This window comes from Canis lupus, chromosome 11, assembly GCF_048164855.1.
Source record: "Canis lupus baileyi chromosome 11, mCanLup2.hap1, whole genome shotgun sequence".
Taxonomy (NCBI): Eukaryota; Metazoa; Chordata; class Mammalia; order Carnivora; family Canidae; genus Canis; species Canis lupus.
The window spans coordinates 34832677-34853791 of NC_132848.1; the positions used below are offsets into that span (position 1 = coordinate 34832677).

Sequence of the window (21115 nt, forward strand, 5' to 3'; positions counted from 1 at the left end):
TTAAAAACTTAAGACAATTTAAGTACCATCAGCATTTAAATGGATGTGTAAACTGCGGTATATGCACACAATGCAATACTATATAGCAATGAAAAAGTACTGCTACAAATAACAGCGTGGATGCATCTCACAGATATTACATTGAGTGAAAAGAGCTATGTACAAAAGGAATACGGACTCTATAAGTCCATTTATATAATGTTCCAAAAACAGGCAAAACCAAATGATAGTGATAAAATTCAGGCCAGAAATTATAAACAGGAATGAGACATGAGGGAACCTCTCGGGGTGCTAGAAATGCTCTGTCTCTTTTCTGGGTGGTGGTTACACAGGGAAATACAAAATGAAAGAGAAAAAGTTATTCATCAGATGATCCACATAAGATGTATGAATTTTAAGTTCAACTTATCTCAATTTTATAAAATGAAGCAAAATTGTGATGAAAGAACAACAGTGCCAGAAGAAACTCTGGAAGAAAGCTGTTTGGCATGTCCAGCAAACACTGCTGGGGTTTATGGAGCAGGCGGTCCCTGGCCCATGATTTGAGAAAACCACACAAAGGAGATGCATTTTACCAGCCAACCAGCCAAGGGAGAGAGACACTCTGTCCCTGCTGGAAATTACATTTACAATAAGCTGTCCCTTCTTTAGTGTTTAGGGGCAAATACAAGTCCCTGTTAGTCTTCTCTCTTAATATGAGGTGTGCAGAAGACCCAGTCTGACATAACCCAGGGAAAGGTATAAACTCAGCAGTTTATATTTTCCTGTTAACTCCCAATTCTCTAGTCCAAGATCTGGGAGGAATCTTTACTTTCAAAGAGCAAAGACATTCATGATCCTGAAACAACAATCCCATGACACGCCACTTTAATCTTGCATCTACAAGGACACAGAGAATGGCCTTTCCCATTTAGGGTCCACCTTTGCCCAACTGGAGCATCACTCTAATGGGGTGTTCGGGGACTCAGACAATATGAACATGTAAAGGGCAAGTGTTTGCTGTGGCTCAGTTTCCGTGTTTACCTGACTGCACTGCATTCCCCATTGCAGAATATCCCAGGGAAGGTCTAGTGTATTCCATAAATGGCTTCAGAGTCTCTTGTTCCAGGTGACTTGCCCCAGGAGAATATTCAAGAAGCACTATCCTTCCCATGAGGATACTGGCTGTGTTTAGGACATGGTGGAAAAATGAATTTCAAGCACTTACTTTCATCATTAGAAACATTCCCCAGAGATGTGTGGCTGGAATAACGTTTGTTTTCACTTTCATTGAGACATCTTTCAATCCAGCTCTCTAAAAAAAAAACAAAAAACAAAAAAAACAAAATAACAAAAAACAGAGAAAGAGAGAAAGAGGGAAGAAAATCACAGAATTGCAGAACTGCTGTTGGTGTTCGTGAAAAGACATGAACATAATAAACACATTCAATTCAACTGCCCATTGGCTTTTGTCTGAGACCTGCCCTGACTGGAACTGGATTTTCCCTGGACGTGCCTACTGCCCCCCGCCCCCCCAAGGCACCACGGCTGATGAGCCTTTGTGGAGTAGTTTGGAGACAAAATGGTGACTGAAGCCCACTTGAGTATTTCTTGGTCAGATTCTACTACTTCTAGAGTATTCACAGCCCAGTAGTACCAACTGAGGGTTATCTTTCTTTGCATAGAGGAGACGTTCCTTAGAAGTCATTTGTAAAACAAAGTTTGGTCAACTAAATCACTGGTGGTGGTTTATAGATCAATAAATTAGCAACAGAACCCTTTATTCAAACAAAAACAAAAAGGAAAGCAGATAAGACCCTGAGGGTTCTGGATGAACTGGAGGAGGGCAGAGGTTCTTGTAGCTTACCTCCCTTTGCCCGGTGACCTTCTGAGCACAGCCTGAAAGCCACTATGGGAGGAGATATTAAAAGCTATGCAATAGCTATGTAGTACTTTTAAAATCCAAAAGACTGGTTTTTTGAAATCCAATTCCAAAGTCTACAAAAGCACTTTCCACAATGTAGCATGATAATTATTCCATTGGGTAGACCAGCTACCATTCATTCATTCATTCATTCAACGACATCAGTCAGTTCCACTATAATGCTTGTTTGGAAAATAAGCATGTGTTCTAGTGCAAGTAATATATTAGGGAACGATCTGAACAGAGAGCAAACTTTGTGTTTATTTATGTTCAACTTCTTCCCTAAGAAACATCGGGCGAATGCAGAAAACCACGGGTAGCTGAACCAAACTCCATGAATATGCAAAATTCACATGTGCTCATGCCTCGGACACCTACCAGCTCCTTCTGTTCGCGTGAGCTGAAGTACTACACCTGCCCAGACAACCCGCGCTCTACCGCTTCACCATAACTCACAGGCGGCAGCCTTTCTGACGTCCTCGTCCAAAATGTCAGGTCTTTTCCAAGATGAAGTGCCAGATTTATTGTATTTCTGCACCTCTTGAACATTTAATTAACATATGCAAAACTGTGCCATCATTTTTATTAGATTCTATTTTTTATGTGCACTGAAAGGTTTTGAGTGTTATGCCCCCTTATTTTTCTAGTAAACTGTGGACTTGATCGTGCTGTTTTGCAGAACGTAGTGATTTTTAGGAATGCCTGTGTGGTGTTATAGCAGAGCTGACTATACCTACGGCTTTGTCCTTCTGCCCGGTGTAGTCACCCACCCATTGTTGTCTCTATAATATAGAAGCTGGCACGTACTGAACACCTAGTCTAATATTACCTATATTATCCCATCAAATTCTGACCACAACTCCCAGAAATAAAGATTTTAATCTCCATTTTTTTCCTGGAAAGCAACTGAAGCTTAGATTAAGTAATGTGACTCCTCGTAATTCAAAGAGCCAAGGGCAAGATCACAAGTTAACACCTTAGGCGACATATTCTAAAAAAGGAGCCACACTGGCAAGGGAGCCACGGTGTGGAGGCTGGGGGGATGGGGAAGAAGCAAACGCAAACAGCAGGGAGAAATGCTCAATTTTTGTTTTATATTTTATGTCCCAACAAACTGCTCTTTTAAAAGCTGCTCCCTAAATTGTAAATAAGTAGGGGGAAATATCCAAGGGGAGGAACGGGAGCCAGATTGTTAAGAGGAAATGGAAAGCTGGTATTTCTGAGGAAACCCTGAGCAGCAGAGAAATGCAAAACATTAAAACGTCACCCCTTCCAGACACCGACTGCACCACGTAGAAACCCAATGGCTTGTGAGGTTTTTCAGAGCTGTGATGGCACAAGGTGGGTGTTTGTCATCACATCGCATCTAAAGATGCATCTGGGTACAAATCTCCAGAATTCTTTTCAGGACTCTCCAGAATATCTCCATCTCAGATCTTCTAATCCCCTTGAGTTCTGGCACGTTTTCCTTGGCAACCGCCGTGGCTGGTTTTGGACGGCAGCTGCTGAAATCGACAGCCCCTTCCTCCGCCAGAGCACAGCACCAAGAGCAAGTGCTGTTGTTCTGGGCCAGCCCTGCCCTCCCGAGCTAGGTATTCACATCCAGTTATTCTCACGTGTGTGGGCATGCACATGTGTGCACTTGCACACACACATACACACACACACACGTTTTTCAGCAGACACAGGGAACTAAGGGAAACACTCCCCCTGTCACCCACTCGCCAGTGCCAAGATGAGGCCTGTTAAAATTGGAGTCCTCAAAAGGGCCAATTCCTGGATGTGAGAAGCCCCAGTGATTGGTGACACACTCTCTGAAGTACTCATGGTAGCATTCTGGAGGGGAGCTGGCTCTGGACACCAAGCGCCAAGAGGGTGCGACACCAGCCCACAAGAGCTCAAGTCAAGGAAGGACCTTCCAGATGGCTGTGCCTCTCCCCCATATTACCCAACACTAGAGAGAGGAGAGAGTGGGGTGATGAGGGGAGAGAAGAGGGCCAGAAGTACCAGGAAAGAAAGAGAGAAGAAATCTTATCATGTAACCTTTCCTCCACCCATGGCACCCATTCAGGTCTCCCTAGCCCCTTGGCCTATGCCTGTAGCCACTCCACAACCCAGCTCTTCTCCTGGGGCAACACAGAGTAAGGGTGATCGCTCACACACATGGCAGAGATCAGAAGGCCAGGCACCATGGCCCCATTTTTCTGGTCAAAGTATCCCACTTATTTCAGCTCTTGCTTGGAGGGCGTTGTTCCCACTTCTGTGCCATCTAGTTCCCCTGCATCTGACTGTCTTCTACTTAACCATAGCCACCTGCACATGTGGCATCCAGGATAAACTCTGGAGGGTCCAGATCATGGTCCTAGCAGTGCCAAATATGGCAGAACCATCACCTCTGCTGCTTGGGACATTTGTAGTTAGTTCTCAGAGCATTCAAAGGCCTTACATTCCAGACTGTATAGATGCAACTGAGACGTCAGGGCACAGGCCTCACATCCACAGGTGCTCTCTGACCTTCATCCTCTTCTCCAGTGGGGCTCTCAACAGCAGCATCTGCAACTTATGCCCCTAGGTCAGGTTGCTCCATATGATTGGAAGGCCTCTGTTTAGGTCACCTGCAGTAAACTTTATATACTTTAAAACTATAAACAATGAATTTTGGTTGCAAAGATCAAGAATTATCCAACCAGAATGACAGGTATGTTGAATTTTTAATAAAGTGCTGTGTTCATCTAACTTCCTTGTGTCTAACTTACTTTTATGTGATTTAATAAAAATAATAAAGGTCACCATACATTGGGTCTTTATGGGCCAAGCATTACGCAAACACATGACATATACCAGCATACTTAATCCTTATAAAGCTTGGGGTAGGTGCTATTAGGAAATTAAGGCTCAGTAAGATCAGGTGACTTCTCCAAAGTCAGTCAGCTAGTAAGAAAAGGCAGGACTGCCATCCGGACTTAGATCATAACCAAAATGCTCTCTCTGAGGGTGGGCTGAGCTCTCTTCCCTCTATGTCCCATTTGGTCTCCAGTGCACGGTGACAATATTGTAACATTGATCACAGTCAGCTTGGCATTCAATCTTTCACTAAAACTCTACTTACATATTACAAGTTTTGCTAAATTCATTCATGTATTTCTTTGCTAGCCTTTGTTATATATAGCAGGCCTTCCACTTAGATCTTAAATATCTTAAGAATGAAGTCCATGTTATTCTTTCTTTTGACTCTCACTAGCACCTGGTATGAAGTTTTTCCTATAGTATGGTCCCAAGAAATTTTACCTTTATTGACACACATGATATCAAAGAATGCACAGCATACAAGTAGACATGTCCACACATCTAAAGAATTTCCTAATCTTTTCTTATTTTTACCACATAAGGCACGAGATGGTATATAATACATTAAAAGGTCATCTTCCAAGTAAAGAAGGCAAAACTCAACCAATGTCTATGTTGTGCCTTCTGGAGAAAAGGAGCTGTGATAAAAGCTGTGAGTGACATAGACACAGATAAGACTGGCTTCTGCCCTGCAGTTGTCATCTAGAAAGCGAGGCAGATTCTACTCCCCAAACTCATGAGTGCAGGAAGCCTGTCCTGCCTGTCCTTCTTGCACCCATTAGCTGGCACCATGCTTGTCCCCGTAGATATTGCACAATAAATATGTGTTGTTGAATGCATTACTTTTTTTTAAAAATAACATTAAGATCCTACTGCATGCCAGGTACCAGACAAGGTATTTTCACATATGTGGTTTACATTACAGGGATCTCAGAATAATACCATGTGGTATGCTTTAATATCTCTATTAATAGACAGGAAAACTGAGGCTTGAAGCAAAAATTCTAATACAAGGCAGAGCTGCAGTATCAGCACCCTGTCCAGGGACACAGGAGAAGGAGCGCTCAACTCACACTTGGCTGACTCCTTGCTCCCAATTGCTTCATTCTTGATCCATAAAAATAAATGATCTGATCTTCTAGTAGGAATCAGGCTTGCTCTAAGTTCCCAACAGGGTGTACTGACAGCTGGGAGTGTCAGCTCCTGGGCTGCAAAGCATCACTTCACCTGACTCATCTGGGATCATGGGCAGGAAGGAGGATGCCAATCATGCCTTCTGGATTTTCACTTTCTGAGGAGTTTAACCCCTACCCTTCAGAGGCAGATCTTCATGCCTCCCCACTTTAGATTGGGTTTTGCAGCAGCAAAGAACCACCAGGAAGTAACTGCACCAGGGACATGTTTAGGGCTCAGAGCAGTTGTCAGGAATGTGTATCAATCAGGAGCACCTGGGTGACTCTGTGGGTTAAGCATCTGTCTTTGGCTCAGGTCATGATCTCAGGGTCCTGGGATGGAGTCCCACATGAGGCTCCCTTCTCAGCAGAGAGTCTGCTTCTCCCTCTCCCTGCTCTCCCTGCTTGTGCTTTCTCTCTCTGTCAAATAAATAAAATCTTTTTTAAAAAAGAATATGTATTAATCAAGCAGGAGGAACCAACCAAGACAACTATCCAAAGCCAGGTAATCTTTGACGTCCACAAGGCACATTGACACAAGAGCCTGATTTGAGCTCACATTATGAGACAGAAATTCATCCCCCTTTAAACATAAGGAAACTGGGGTCCAGACCATGGCAGTGGCTTGGCCAAGGTCACACAATCAGAGGGATTCAAGTCAGAATTCAAACCCAGATCTTCAATCTCTAAAGCCCATGCTTATTCTGCTTGCCATGTCACACTGGGCACAGACCAGGCTATTCTCAGGCAATCCATCCATCCATTCATTCATTTTGCAAATCATTATCAAGTGCCCTCAATGTGAAGTTGCAACAGAAGAGACGAGTACATTTTAATAGGGGGCCAATATATTACAGCAAGATATCTCTGATGGACCAGATCCTCAGGACCTGAGATATCTTGTTTATTTATGCTTTTTTTATTATTTATTTCCTCCACCTTAAAAAATGTAAGTTATAGGGACGCCTGGGTGGCTCAGTGGTTTAGCGCCTGCCTTTGGCCTAGGGCATGATCCTGGAATCCCGGGATCGAGTCCCACATCAGGCTCCCTGTGTGGAGCCTGCTTCTCCCTCTGCCTGTGTCTCTGCCTCTCTCTCTCTCTCTCTCTCTGTCTCTCATGAATAAATAAATAAAATCTTTTAAAAAAATGTAAGTTCTGACAGCCTTGTCCATCTTTGCCATGCTTAGTCCCCAGGAGCCTGGCACAGTGTCAGGCTCATGGCTGACAGTGGTAGGTTGTGAGGAAGTAAAGTAGGATGATAGAATAGGATAAGGGATGAGGGATCCTCCCCCAGGAAGGCCTCTGCAAAGTAGCAGCATTTGAGCAGAGATTGAGTGCAGTGAGGGCATAAGGCCTTCAAAGGTCCACAGAGAGCAGACCACAGATGCCAAGGTCCTGAGGTGGGGTCATGGGAGGTCGGTGATCATGGGTGAAGGGATGGCAAGAAGGCCCAGCACTGATGGAGTGATCAAGGGAGAGACAGAACAAGATGAAAGAGAAGACAGAGACAGGACAGGAAGGATGTGGGTTTGGAGTCAGAACAACTGGATTTCAAATCCAGCCCTGCCACTTACTAGCTGTGCAACAGCAGGATGATCCCTGAACCCCCCCAAAGCCCTACCTTCTAGGTTCTCCCAAGATTAACTGAAGTAATACAAGGGAGGCACTTAGCACGCTTGGCTTTGTGGGCCACGGACAGAGGACAGACGAGGAAAGCGCGGTCTCTGCCCACCACGGGCTGGGAGCTCCCAGCCGTGCTGAGGACGGGCGCTAACGGCGGCGGCGGCCTGCTTTGGGGGAGCTTTTTCCCCACACCAGTCACCCTGCTCCACACGCCTCCCCTCTGCTCCGCCCAGCAACTCTGAAACAGACTTGAAAAATTCTGATTCTTGAGGAGGAACCGGAGACTCAGAGATGCTGGGGAGGCGCAGCCAGCTAGCTGGGGGCCTGCGGCCGCCGCCTCAGGAAGTCGTGTCCCCAGAGTCCTCGGTCATTGTGACCAGGTGCCCCGGGCCCCCGCCTAGAGGAGGCCGCATTTCAGCCGCAGCTTAAAGGGCTGGGGGAGGAAGGCAGGGGGGCTGCATCCCGACAAAGGCCCAAAGTGGGTTCTGGGAAAGGGGGCGAGCCCACTGACCAGTACCAGGGGAGGGACGGGGATGGGGGGGAGAGCCCTGAGGAGCAGGGTGCCTGCAGGCAGCTGGGAGCCAGCCTGGGGGAGGGACGCGGGCTCTGCTCCCGGGGAACTGGCGGAGAACAGGGAGGCCTTGGCTTACGCAACACCTGAGGAAGTGCTGCTGCCTTACAGTCACCGGGTTTTCGGGGAAGGCGTTACTCACACTCCTCCTGTCAACAGTCTTTCAGGGCCCCGGGCAGGGCCTATTTCAGGAACTCACAGCTTTAGAAATGCTACGTCAAAAAGTTGACATATCTCACCCACAGCCACCAGGGGAGGTCCAGGCCCCAGGTCCTGGAGGGGCCGGAGCACCCCCGGTCTCCCCTCCCCCGGCCGGGCCATTACCCGTGGAACCATGCCAACAAGGCCTGCTCCGGTCTCCCCCCGCACCAGGGCAGGATCTCCTCTTCATCATTCGCTCTCTCGCCCCGCTTTCCCTGTGCCCGGGGCTCCCCACAGCTGCATCAGGCAGGACCACGTGGAAAGTCTGGGCCCTGGAGGTAGGTGGGCAGCAGTGGCTTCTGGGGGGGGGGGGCACAGGTCAGTGGGTTGCCATGGCAACTCCACAGGCCCTGCCCCAGGGGCCGCTGGGTTCCAGGAAGGCCCCCCTCCCCCGCCGGCCTCCAAGGGGCCACCCCACCCTGCTCCTGCTCACCAAACATTGCTTTAGCGCCAACTGTTTGCCAGGCACTGAGGTTCCAGGGCTGGATATGGCAGACAAGGTCCCTGCTCCCAGGGAGCTTGTATTCCGCGGTGGAGACGGGCAGAAACAAGCAAGAGGACTTCAGAGCACAAGGAGTGTTAGGAAGGAGACGAAGCCGTGGAATGGGATAAAGAGAGACAGGGTGCCGTCTTTGGTAACGGGACACTGAGAACCTGTTGGAGGAGGTGATGTTGGCCCAAGGGCACAGGCCTGAGGTGCGAGTGAGCTTGAAAACCAGTGTAGTGGGGGAGAGGGAGGACCGGTGAGAGCAGCAGGAAACGAAGCCAGGGGTGCAAAGGGCCAAAAGCGTGTAGGCACTTGCGGGCCATAGTAAGAACTGCACACTTGTCTCAAATGTACTAGGCAGCTGTCGGAAGACCTGAAGCATGTGACATGAACTGCACTGGCTCAGAAAGCCGAGCCTACTAGGGACTGTGCGTTCATTCACCCCACTACTTGTTGATCAGGTATTTGGGGAGTATCATGCACTGTGCTGCACCATGGGGGCAGAGGAGTAACCAGGCAGGCACGGTTTCTGTTACCAGGGGAGGTTTAGGGTTTAGTGTGAGCATCAGCTGTTAAATAACAGAGATGTGATTCCCAAGAGAGGCAGAAAAGAAGAAAAAAGGGAGTTGTATCTAATCTGTGAGTCAGGGATGCTTCTCGGAGGGGGTGGCATTAAACTGACAGCTAAAGGCTCAGAAGGCATCATCCCCAGGTAAATGGGGACGGAACATCATGTGCAAAGGCCCTGAACCTAGCCAAAGAGTGATGCATTCAAGAAACTGACAAGCATGGGCAGCCCCGGTGGCTCAGCGGTTTAGCGTGACCTTCGGCGCAGGGTGGGATCCTGGAAACCTGGGATGGAGTCCCACGTTGGGCTCCCTGCATGCAGCCTGCTTCTCCTTCTGCCTGTGTCTCTGCCTCTCTCTCTCTCTCTCTCTCATGAATAAATAAATAAATCTTAAAAAAATATAAACTGACAAGCAGCCTAAGTTAAGGAGCCTGAATTTTATTCAGTAGGTGATTGGGAACCTCTAAAGGTTTGTGAGTATAAGCAAAACCATCCTTGGGGCACCTGGGTGGCTCAGTTGGTTGAGAATCTGACTTTTGGTTTCCACTAAGGTCATGAGCTCAAGGTCATGAGATTGAGAGCCAAGTCGGGTTAGCTCATGCTCAGTGGGGAGTCTACTTGAGATTCTCTCCCTCTCCTTCTGCCCTTCCTCCCTGCACATGTGCATGCACTCTTCCTTAAAATAAATAAATCTTTAAAAAACAAAAACTGTTGTGTAGGCAGCTCCATCTGGTGCTGCTAAACACAATCTCGGAGGGGGAGAGACAGGGAAGCAGGAGACCACATGATTATCACCCAAACTTCTGAGATGAAAAAGCTACATTATTAGTAATTTTTCCAGGACCACGGTTGTAAACTAGGATTGTCCCAGGTATACTGGGGACTTAACGATCCCCCTGGTAGGAGGCCACTGCAGGACTCTAAGTAAGTCTGAGAGGCTTAGAACAGAGGCAGTCTGATGAGAAAAGATAAGAACTCTGCCCTCTTCCCACCTAAGTATATCCACTACTCTAGCTGATCCTGGACACCAGTGTCCCCATGTCCCCACATCTCTTCCTCATCTGCTGGGGTCTCAGTCACAGTGTGAGGAGGGGAGTCTGAGGTGACAGCAATGACATCTCCTAGAATGTGACCTCCCACCATCTTCACCAACATCACTGTAGCTCACTCTTGGAGCATCAGTGCTGTGCTCTTAGCCATTTGCATGAATTATCTCATTTAATCACAGCACTGCAGATGGGGAAGGTGTGCTTTACACAGATGTGTGGCCAGGACAAGGAGGAGTAGGAATGGCTTGGTGCACAGTTATTCCCACTCCCGGGCCTCAGGATGTACCTGCTGGGTCATCTTTGTACCTGTAGCTGATGGTGCTCATCGCAACCAGGGGCCAGGGTGCTCAGATGCCACGTATACTGACATATCAGCCCACTGACCATCTGCTCAACACCCTATGGCCTGGGCCTGTCTCTGCAAGGATTGGGACAGGATTTACTACTTTCTTCAATTTAACCCTTTACTCTCCGTGACGAGATTCCCAGCCCATAGCCTCACTCACTCTCCTTGCAGTACTTGCTAAAAAATCCTCACCAGTTTGCCTTTTTACTTTTCTTCTCCTTCTTAAAAATCTAAGCAGAGGGGGAGCCTGGGCCTGGGTGGTTCATTCGGTTGAATGCCCAACTCTTGATTTTGGCTCAGGTCACAATCTCAGGGTCATGAGATCGGCTCAGGTCACAATCTTAGGGTCATGAGATCCAGCCACATCTCAGCCTCTGCCCTCAGTGCAGAGTCTGCTTAGGACTCTCCCCTCTTCCTCTCCCTCCCCCTCCACTACCCCCGCCCCCCCTTCATGTTCTCTGTCTCTCTCTCTCTCAAAATAAATAAATAAAATCTTAAAAAAAAATCTGAGCAGTGTTTTCATGTCTTTCCCAATTCTAATATATTCCTTTAAAAAAATAACCCTCCCCCCAACTCCCACTATAGATATGCCTTAGTTTTCACATCGGTCAAGTAAGAATTCCTGCTTCAGAAGGCCACCATGAGACTCACCTGATGATGGCAATCTACGAGAGTCTCCAAGGAAGGCTGATGTGCTAACTGAACAGAAGGCAGCCTCACTCCGACCACCAGGCAGCACTGTTCTTCCTTAACCTTTGACAGCCTTGGTGCTTTCTCATCTGCCCAAACTACTCACTCTTGGTTTCTAGGGGCCTCTCATGACCCCTGAAGTGCACCTGCTGGCTGTACTAGCTCCCCCTTTGTACACTGGGCAGCATCTCTTGCAGGTCTGGAAACTAACAAGAGTGGGTGCCTGAGTCAACTAACTCTTGACCACAGTGAGGAAGCCCCTCCTGTTGGCGGGGGGATCCAATACGGAGGAATGAGTAGGAAGGTCTGACTGCCAAGCTTCGCTGTCTCACTGGTTTGTGACCTTGACCACGTACTTACATGTTCTTGAGCCTCAGTTTACCATTGTGTGAGCTTCCAGTTTGCACCACTGTGCTACACTGCTCACATACCTCTTCTTGTAATTACTTCACATATAGGACCTATTATCTCATTTTATAGATGGGGGAGCAAGGCCCAGAGAGAAAGGGCTAGACGAGAAAAGCTGAGAACTTTGCCTTCTTTTTGGCTAATGGTATTCACTCTGCAAGCCGGCCCATGTGGCCAATTGTCCTTGTGTGTCTTCCTCATCAGCTGAAATCTCAATCATGGGATAATGCAGGTGAGCCCCAAGTGACACTAGTGACATCTCCTGGAACGCAGCCTGCCAAAGCCAGCACCATAATCTTCACAAACGTCGCAGCAATGACTTGCCCAAAGTCACAGAGCCAGTACATAGATGAGCCGGGATTTGAACCTGACTCTGACCTAACCATTAACTTACTTTTTCTTAAATTATTCATTCAAAAATTATTTATTAAGCAACTATTGTCAGACACTATTCTGGGGTCTGAAGATATAACAATAAACAAAACACACAAAGTCACTGTCCACACACAATCAACAAAAATAGACCTTAAAAGCACCCATATGTAAAAGAATATCTTTAACGTATGACAATTTAACTAAAAATAAGTCAGCAGGGACACCTGGGTGGCTCAGCGGTTTAGCACCTGCCTTTGGCCCAGGGTGTGATCCTGGAGTCCCAGGATCGAGTGCCATGCCGGGCACCCTTGCATGGAACCTGCTTCTCCTTCTGCCTGTGTCTCTGCCTCTTTTTCTGTGTCTCTCATCAATAAATAAATAAAATCTTAATTAAAAAAATAAGCAGTTCCATCTAACCATTACCTTATACTCTAACACCTGTAATTACATAGGCCTTAAAGTCGCATTGTGAGTACTACGCTGGGTTTCACATGGTACCAAATACACTACAGGTGCTCAAGAATGTTACTGCCCTTTCTCACTTTAGGAAAATTCAGTACAGAAAACTCTAAAGTGGTCACAGAGATTACAGAAGGTGTCATTACTGGCAATAAACCAGAATTAATGAAGAAACCCCAAAGGGCACCAGTGCCGTTAGCTGACAGATCACAGATTCCCCGACAGTCCCCGGAGACTAGAAAAAATTAAAGCTAAGGTGTTCGGTGCCATCTCCTGTTGAAGATATATTCAATGTAAAAGCAGATCTCTGCTCTGAAAATATCCCCGGGAACACCAGAGTTAATGAATGTGACTGCATAAACAGGCTGTAAAAATTTCGCTTTCCCTCAACTTTTGCGGGGGAGCGTACCTACCACCACCTAAAGCTAGCAGCCTTTCCCTTTGTTTCTGTTTCTATTATTACAACATCACTGAAACATATAAAAGTCTGAAAGCAGGTTACTGGAGCCAAGGCTACTCACTGTGCCCAGCACCTGATGTTATTTGATCCCTGACATCATTGCTTTTTCTAGTTTGTGTGTTGGTTTTGTCTCTTTTGCATTTCTTCTCACCCCCTCTACTAGGGAATGTGGCTTCCCTCCAGGACCTCAGGAGCCAGGGGCTCCCCCCCCCTCGACTGTAGGACCCAAAGAGAATTCCAACTAGTCTGAACTTTTGAGAGAAATCACTAAAACATCCTTCACTTAGGCAAAACGCTTTCTTCTTTCCTGTGTTAATCTATCCTAGAAACTATATTTTAAAATGTTGAAAGGGGGAGCATATTCCTCCACAATCCCACTCCCTCACATGTAAACCACTTGTCCTTCTTCTGCGCTGCTCCTGGTTTCACGTCCACATGTTCACATATATGAACTATATCCCCAGTGAGCAAACATACAATTTCTGTTCATTTTTCCCTTTAACATTCCATTACATAGATTTTTCCTGTTTCACCACAGCCATCATATTTATTTTTGAGAGATGCCCAGAGTTCCCTGGAGCTAAAATTCCTATTTTTATAATGTCTTAATGAACAACTTGGTGCATATTTTTTCTCTTTTTCAAATCATTTCCTGAGAGTCACATAGAAGCAGGAAAAGCAAGCACGTGGGCTTAGTAACTAGCCAGAAATGAGTGGGGCTGGATTCTGGCCTTCCTACTTTCAGTGAAGTCTCTCAACCTCAGTGATCCCTTGTGTAGAACATGGAGAATTGATACTGTGCCCACCTCATCTTAATGGTGTGAGGTATGGAAAGGACTTAGCATAGTGCCTGTTCTAGAACCATGGAACCACTGATTCCCAAGGACCTGCGTGCTTTAACAGTGTAGGTGTTAAGCACACAGTCTGAGGAGCTCAACTACCAGGTTCAAGTCTGATTTCCTTGCTGTGTGACCTTGGGTGAAGGACCCAGCCACCTTGAGCCTCAGTTTTTTCTTTTAATTTACAAAATGCAGGTGGTGATAACAGCATCTCATGGAATTTCTATGAAATTTAATTGAACACTGCACAGAGTAGTCACATAAGAACTATGAACGTCTTAGCTATTATAATTTTTATGTTATGCCCACCTGCAAGGCATGCCACACTAGGCCCTTCTGTTAGCATTCTTTTGGTTTGATTCTTAGATCCTTTGGTGCTGTCAAGAGCCTGGAAGTCAGGACACTAATTCTACTGCCCGCCGCCCCCCCCACCCCCCGCCCCTTACAAGTAGCTAAGCTCTGTGACCGTAGGCAAATTAGTTTACCTCATAAGCCTCAATTTCCTTTCTATATATAAACAAAAAACTACCCCATGAAACTACTAGGAGGATTAGGACAAATAATATAAGCTCCCTAAGAGCTGACTGTACCTTATTTACCCCACTGTTCCCTGTAATTAGGACAGAGCTTGACAGAGAATTGCAGATCAGTGAGGAGAGCCTGGAGGGAAAGGAATGAATGGCCCCAGCCACCACGCCTGGCACCTAGTAGGGGTGCAGAAGAGGGCCAACGCAGCTGCAGCAAGTTTATCAAGGACTTGTGTGCAGAGAGCTGTGAGCCAGGTTTCCTAGAACGTAAAGCAAAGAGATGCAGCATTCTTCATAACATGAGGGGTGGATTGACTTACAGCTTTAAGATTTTATGTATTTCACAAGGCTGGTTCAACACCCGTAAAACAATCAATGTGATTCATCATATCAGCAAGAGAAAAACCAAGAACCATATGATCCTCTCATTGGATGCAGAGAAAGCATTTGACAAAATACAGCATCCATTCCTGATCAAAACTCTTCAGAGTGTAGGGATAGAGGGAACATTCCTCGACATCTTAAAAGCCATCTATGAAAACCCCACAGCAAATATCATTCTCAATGGGGAAGCACTGGGAGCCTTTCCCCTAAGATCAGGAACAAGACAGGGATGTCCACTCTCACCACTGCTATTCAACATAGTACTGGAAGTCCTAGCCTCAGCAATCAGACAACAAAAAGACATTAAAGGCATTCAAATTGGCAAAGAAGAAGTCAAACTCTCCCTCTTCGCCGATGACATGATACTCTACATAGAAAACCCAAAAGTCTCCACCCCAAGATTGCTAGAACTCATACAGCAATTCGGTAGTGTGGCAGGATACAAAATCAATGCCCAGAAGTCAGTGGCATTTCTATACACTAACAATGAGACTGAAGAAAGAGAAATTAAGGAGTCAATCCCATTTACAATTGCACCCAAAAGCATAAGATACCTAGGAATAAACCTCACCAAAGATGTAAAGGATCTATACCCTCAAAACTATAGAACACTTCTGAAAGAAATTGAGGAAGACACAAAGAGATGGAAAAATATTCCATGCTCATGGATTGGCAGAATTAATATTGTGAAAATGTCAATGTTACCCAGGGCAATATACACGTTTAATGCAATCCCTATCAAAATACCATGGACTTTCTTCAGAGAGTTAGAACAAATTATTTTAAGATTTGTGTGGAATCAGAAGAGACCCCGAATAGCCAGGGGAATTTTAAAAAAGAAAACTATAGCTGGGGGCATCACAATGCCAGAGTTCAGGTTGTACTACAAAGCTGTGGTCATCAAGACAGTGTGGTACTGGCACAAAAACAGACACATAGATCAGTGGAACAGAATAGAGAATCCAGAAGTGGACCCTGAACTTTATGGGCAAATAATATTCGATAAAGGAGGAAAGATTATCCATTGGAAGAAAGACAGTCTCTTCAATAAATGGTGCTGGGAAAATTGGACATCCACATGCAGAAGAATGAAACTAGACCACTCTCTTTCACCATACACAAAGATAAACTCAAAATGGATGAAAGATCTAAATGTGAGACAAGATTCCATCAAAATCCTAGAGAAGAACACAGGCAACACCCTTTTTGAACTCGGCCATAGTAACTTCTTGCAAGATACATCCACGAAGGCAAAAGAAACAAAAGCAAAAATGAACTATTGGGACTTCATCAAGATAAGAAGCTTTTGCACAGCAAAGGATACAGTCAACAAAACTCAAAGACAACCTACAGAATGGGAGAAGATATTTGCAAATGACATATCAGATAAAGGGCTAGTTTCCAAGATCTATAAAGAACTTATTAAACTCAACACCAAAGAAACAAACAATCCAATCATGAAATGGGCAAAAGACATGAACAGAAATCTCACAGAGGAAGACATAGACATGGCCAACATGCATATGAGAAAATGCTCTGCATCACTTGCCATCAGGGAAATACAAATCAAAACTACAATGAGATACCACCTCACACCAGTGAGAATGGGGAAAATTAACAAGGCAGGAAACAACAAATGTTGGAGAGGATGCAGAGAAAAGGGAACCCTCTTACACTGTTGGTGGGAATGTGAACTGGTGCAGCCACTCTGGAAAACTGTGTGGAGGTTCCTCAAACAGTTAAAAATAGACCTGCCCTACGACCCAGCAATTGCACTGTTGGGGATTTACCCCAAAGATACAAATGCAATGAAACGCCGGGACACCTGCACCCCGATGTTTCTAGCAGCAATGGCCACGATAGCCAAACTGTGGAAGGAGCCTCGGTGTCCAACGAAAGATGAATGGATAAAGAAGATGTGGTGTATGTATACAATGGAATATTACTCAGCTATTAGAAATGACAAATACCCACCATTTGCTTCAACGTGGATGGAACTGGAGGGTATTATGCTGAGTGAAGTAAGTCAGTCGGAGAAGGACAAACATTATATGTTCTCATTCATTTGGGGAATATAAATAATAGTGAAAGGGAAAATAAGGGAAGGGAGAAGAAATGTGTGGGAAATATCAGAAAGGGAGACAGAACGTAAAGACTGCTAACTCTGGGAAACGAACTAGGGGTGGTAGAAGGGGAGGAGGGCGGGGGGTGGGAGTGAATGGGTGATGGGCACTGGGTGTTATTCTGTATGTTAGTAAATTGAACACCAATAAAAAAAAATAAATAAAAAAAAAAGATTTTATGTATTTATTTGAGAGAGTGAGAGCACAGGGGGTGGAAGAGAGGGGGACAGACAAGCAGACACCCCGCTGAGCAGGGAGCCCGACGTGGGGCTCCATCCCAGAACCCCAGGATCGTGACCTGAGCCGAAGGCACACGCTTCACCAAGTTACCTAGATTTTCCAGATTGACCTATACTTTAAGTAAATATTTACTGAGCACTGACTTGTGCAAGACACCCTGGTAGATGCTTTGCATAGGGCTAAGGCCGGATAATGACAACACAGGTGTAAATCTGGAGAGACAAAGGAAGAAGCATCCGGTAAACATGTAAAACTACTGGAAAACGTGCACTTGACGCACACCATGAAGCTGTTAAGACAGTCCCTTTCTGATGAATGGATAAAGAAGATGTGGTTTATGTATACAATGGAATATTACTCAGCTATTAGAAATGACAAATACCCACCATTTGCTTCAACGTGGATGGAACTGGAGGGTATTATGCTGAGTGAAGTAAGTCAGTCGGAGAAGGACAAACATTATATGTTCTCATTCATTTGGGGAATATAAATAATAGTGAAAGGGAATATAAGGGAAGGGAGAAGAAATGTGTGGGAAATATCAGAAAGGGAGACAGAACGTAAAGACTGCTAACTCTGGGAAACGAACTAGGGGTGGTAGAAGGGGAGGAGGGCGGGGGGTGGGAGTGAATGGGTGACGGGCACTGGGTGTTATTCTGTATGTTAGTAAATTGAACACCAATAAAAAAAAAAAAAAAAAAAAAAAGACAGTCCCTTTCTTTATGTTTTTAAATGGTGGAGAGATGGCCTGGTTTCAAGAAAGCAAGATGAGTGACCGTAGGGTGGATCACCTCTCGCCATATGAGCTAGTGCGTGTGACTGAACCCATTGAGTGGCAGCTTCACTAAGAATTGGGAAAGATCCCGCCTAGCTCACAGGTTTATGAGGTCCTGTATTGCAAAGACTGAACACAGCGGGGATGTTGTATAAAATTTTTGTTTTCTTCTCCTATTCTGTCCTTGATGGGAGGGCGGCGTGGAGGAGAAGGTGGGTGTTGGAAGCTACTCGGGGAGCACAAGGTGGAGAACATGCTCAATGAACCTTTTGTTTTTTGAGCTTTTATGACATGCCAAGACCCTGTGCTGACCCTTTTATACTTTACTTCATTTAATCCTCACAATAGGATGTGGGTACTATGCCTGGCCCCACTTTATTCACAAGCAAACTGAGGCTCAGAGAGCTGACTTCACTTACTGAGCTCATACATCCAGCTTATGGCAAAGCCCATTCTCCCCAAGCCTATGGGATTCCAAAGCCAGAGCTGCTAATGGTTGTGCCAATGACTGCAAACTCCCCCCATTAATGACTGCATCCATGACTGCAAACTGTAACACGCTATGCACATGGAAGGTGCTCTTTTATTTTAACACCAAGGCTTTTATGCTGAACCTGTTATAAGGAAAATCACATCTGTAAGTAAATAGATATGAAGTCATGATAAGGTGTATACCATGTCAGATTTGCCAAAGTAACTGGCACAGGGAATACCTATCCTGTGGTGATGCCAGGTTGGATTTACAAGCTCTGAAATGGATTTGAGATGAAAGGCACGCTCTGCTCCCAGGCACTCCTATAGGAAGGAGCACCTGTGGGTGTCCTCAATCAGCAGCCCGTTGCCAAAGTCACATTGAGGTCCCCGTGGCAGCCAGATACCCACTGCCACCCGTGACAGTGTGCTCCAAAGAACTACAGTGTGGGTTGCTGTCTCCACCCAGGATCACGGATCAGGGATGACCTGACCTCCTGAACTTCTTTAGGTGGTAGAGGAGATGAGCTAGAATGGACACTTATAAGATTTTCCTTCCAAGTCTAGGTCTGGGGAGGCAAGGAGGCAGCCTGGCTTCAGAATCAGAATTAGGCTGTGTTCAAAACCTAGTCTGACACCAGCTGTTTGGCCCGGACATGTTAACTAGGCTCTCTGAATCTTGGTTTCCTCACCTGTAAGACAGGGACAGTAATATCAAAGGTTCAGTGTAAGAATTAAATGAGGTAGTGTACAGAAGCACTTAGCACAGCACCTGGGAGAGATTATAAATTTTATTAATCTTCTACCCAGTTTCAAAAAGGGGATCATCTTTATTTAAAAAGCAACAGTTTTGAGAATAACTCATTCAGCCAACCTGACATCAGTTACCAAAATGATTTCAATGTAGTTTCTTTCTTACCTCCCACCCTCCCTTCATCTCTTCCTCACTTTCTCCCAGCCCCTTCAGCCTTTTCCTCTCAATAATCATCTATGTGTCAATATATAGTCTCCAGGTACTGTCTACAATCACACAGTTTTGGTGGAGCTTTTTGTTTGTTTGTTTTATAATCTCTCAATACCACAAAACCCTTTGAACAAAACCCAGACCCCCAGGGAGTCCCTTTCTTAGGTTCTCATCTCTCAGACTCCTCTGCAGCCCTCTGGACACCCCCCATCCATGCGCTTTCCCAGCTGTGCCCCAGGTGGTGCTCCCCAAGCTTGCACAGTGCCCGCGGGGCAGGTCTGGGCGGGCAGCAATCCCTGCTCCCAGCACCTCCTCAGCTGTGCTCTGCTGCCTGGGAACCCTGAGGAAGCCCCAACCAACCAGAGGAATAATTCATTCTTCTAATCGCAGCAAAGTTTTCAAACTTGAAAACGGAGCCTTGATTAGAAGAAAAGCTGGGGTTTGTTTTTTTATTTTTATTTTTCTAAAAGCCTGGCACTTCTGAAAAGGTCCCCTACTCAAACCACAGCAACCTCAAAAACTCTGCCCACTGAGTTGAAAATAAAAGTTCATGGAGACCAAAGGCTCTCTCACAACAAGCGCTCAACGCTTTGGAAATCTTCTTTCCAATGCTTGAAAGTTTCAATGATTTAACTGAGGGCCTCTAGCCCTCTGGAATCTCTCTTCTATGTAAACTCCCAGGGCTTTCTCAGCCATTATTATTTATTTTGCATGATGTTAAATAATGCTTTTATAGATAATCTATTTCACTTTTGTAAAAGCAGTCACCAAGTAGAAGAAATTAAACTAGAAACAGAGATAACATAGCCTTTTTAATCATAGAAGGATGACACAAAACTAGTTGGTTTTCTTTTGGGTGGAACAAGAAACTATTATAGGCACCTTCTAATTCCTAATTCCTAATTCCTGCCCTACTGTCTATTTATTATCAGTGGACCTGAACCTTGCAAAGAAAACATAGAAAAATATTTAAAGTAATCAATATCATGTCATAAACAAATTTGAGTATATGTCATGAGCTCAATTCTGGAACTTTGTAAAATCCTAATAACTTCAATAAGAACCAGCCTACCCATGGGCATTTAGAAACAGTATACAAATTAGAAATACATTGCACCCACTGGGAACACCCCAAATTTAGACTAATCCTTCTGAAAAAGATGACGTGAGACTCAAAAAATCACTTATGCTCATTTTTTTTAAATTAGAAATTCAATAACTGTAATGTTTAAAGAAATACCTCTTTCTTCAAAAGCCTAATACTAGGCAGCCCGGGTGGCTCAGCCGTTTAGCGCTGCCTTCAGCCCAGGGCCAGATCCTGGAGACTCAGGATCGAGTCCCACATCAGGCTTCCTGCATGGAGCCTGCTTCTCCCTCTGCCTGTGTCTCTGCCCCTCTCTCTCTCTCTGTGTCTCTCATGAAAAAATAAAATCTTAAAAAAAAAATAGTCTAATACTAGTTTGAGATGATCCTGTGGCAATCAGAAGATTCCAAACACAGTCATAATTTTCTTCACCAAATGAACCTGCACCTCAAAAATTAGATGCTGCTGGTGTAATTAACGATCACTAATCACTTTTCAGATTATTCAAATGACAGTCTGAAATCTAGTTCAAGAGCAGTTCACTTGTG

At 45.4% G+C, this 21115-nt stretch overlaps 1 protein-coding gene across 6 annotated transcripts in view; it reads right to left on the bottom strand.

Moving 5' to 3' along the window:
• The window catches only part of RFX4 (regulatory factor X4), a 161613-nt gene that overhangs the window by 131566 nt on the left and 8932 nt on the right, over positions 1-21115 (bottom strand). The window contains exons 1-2 of one of the 6 annotated variants that reach the window (XM_072844235.1): positions 8442-8576; positions 1208-1294 (exon numbers count right to left, since the gene is read on the bottom strand). The exons of 1 other annotated variant lie outside the window; for it this stretch is intronic. In XM_072844235.1, coding sequence (XP_072700336.1) covers positions 1208-1294; positions 8442-8511 — 157 coding nt within the window. In that variant the 5' untranslated portion in view covers positions 8512-8576. Of the gene's footprint in view, positions 1-1207; positions 1295-8441; positions 8577-21115 lie in introns of those variants that run through there. 4 more of the 6 variants (XM_072844239.1, XM_072844238.1, XM_072844240.1 and 1 more) reach the window with 4 other exon arrangements.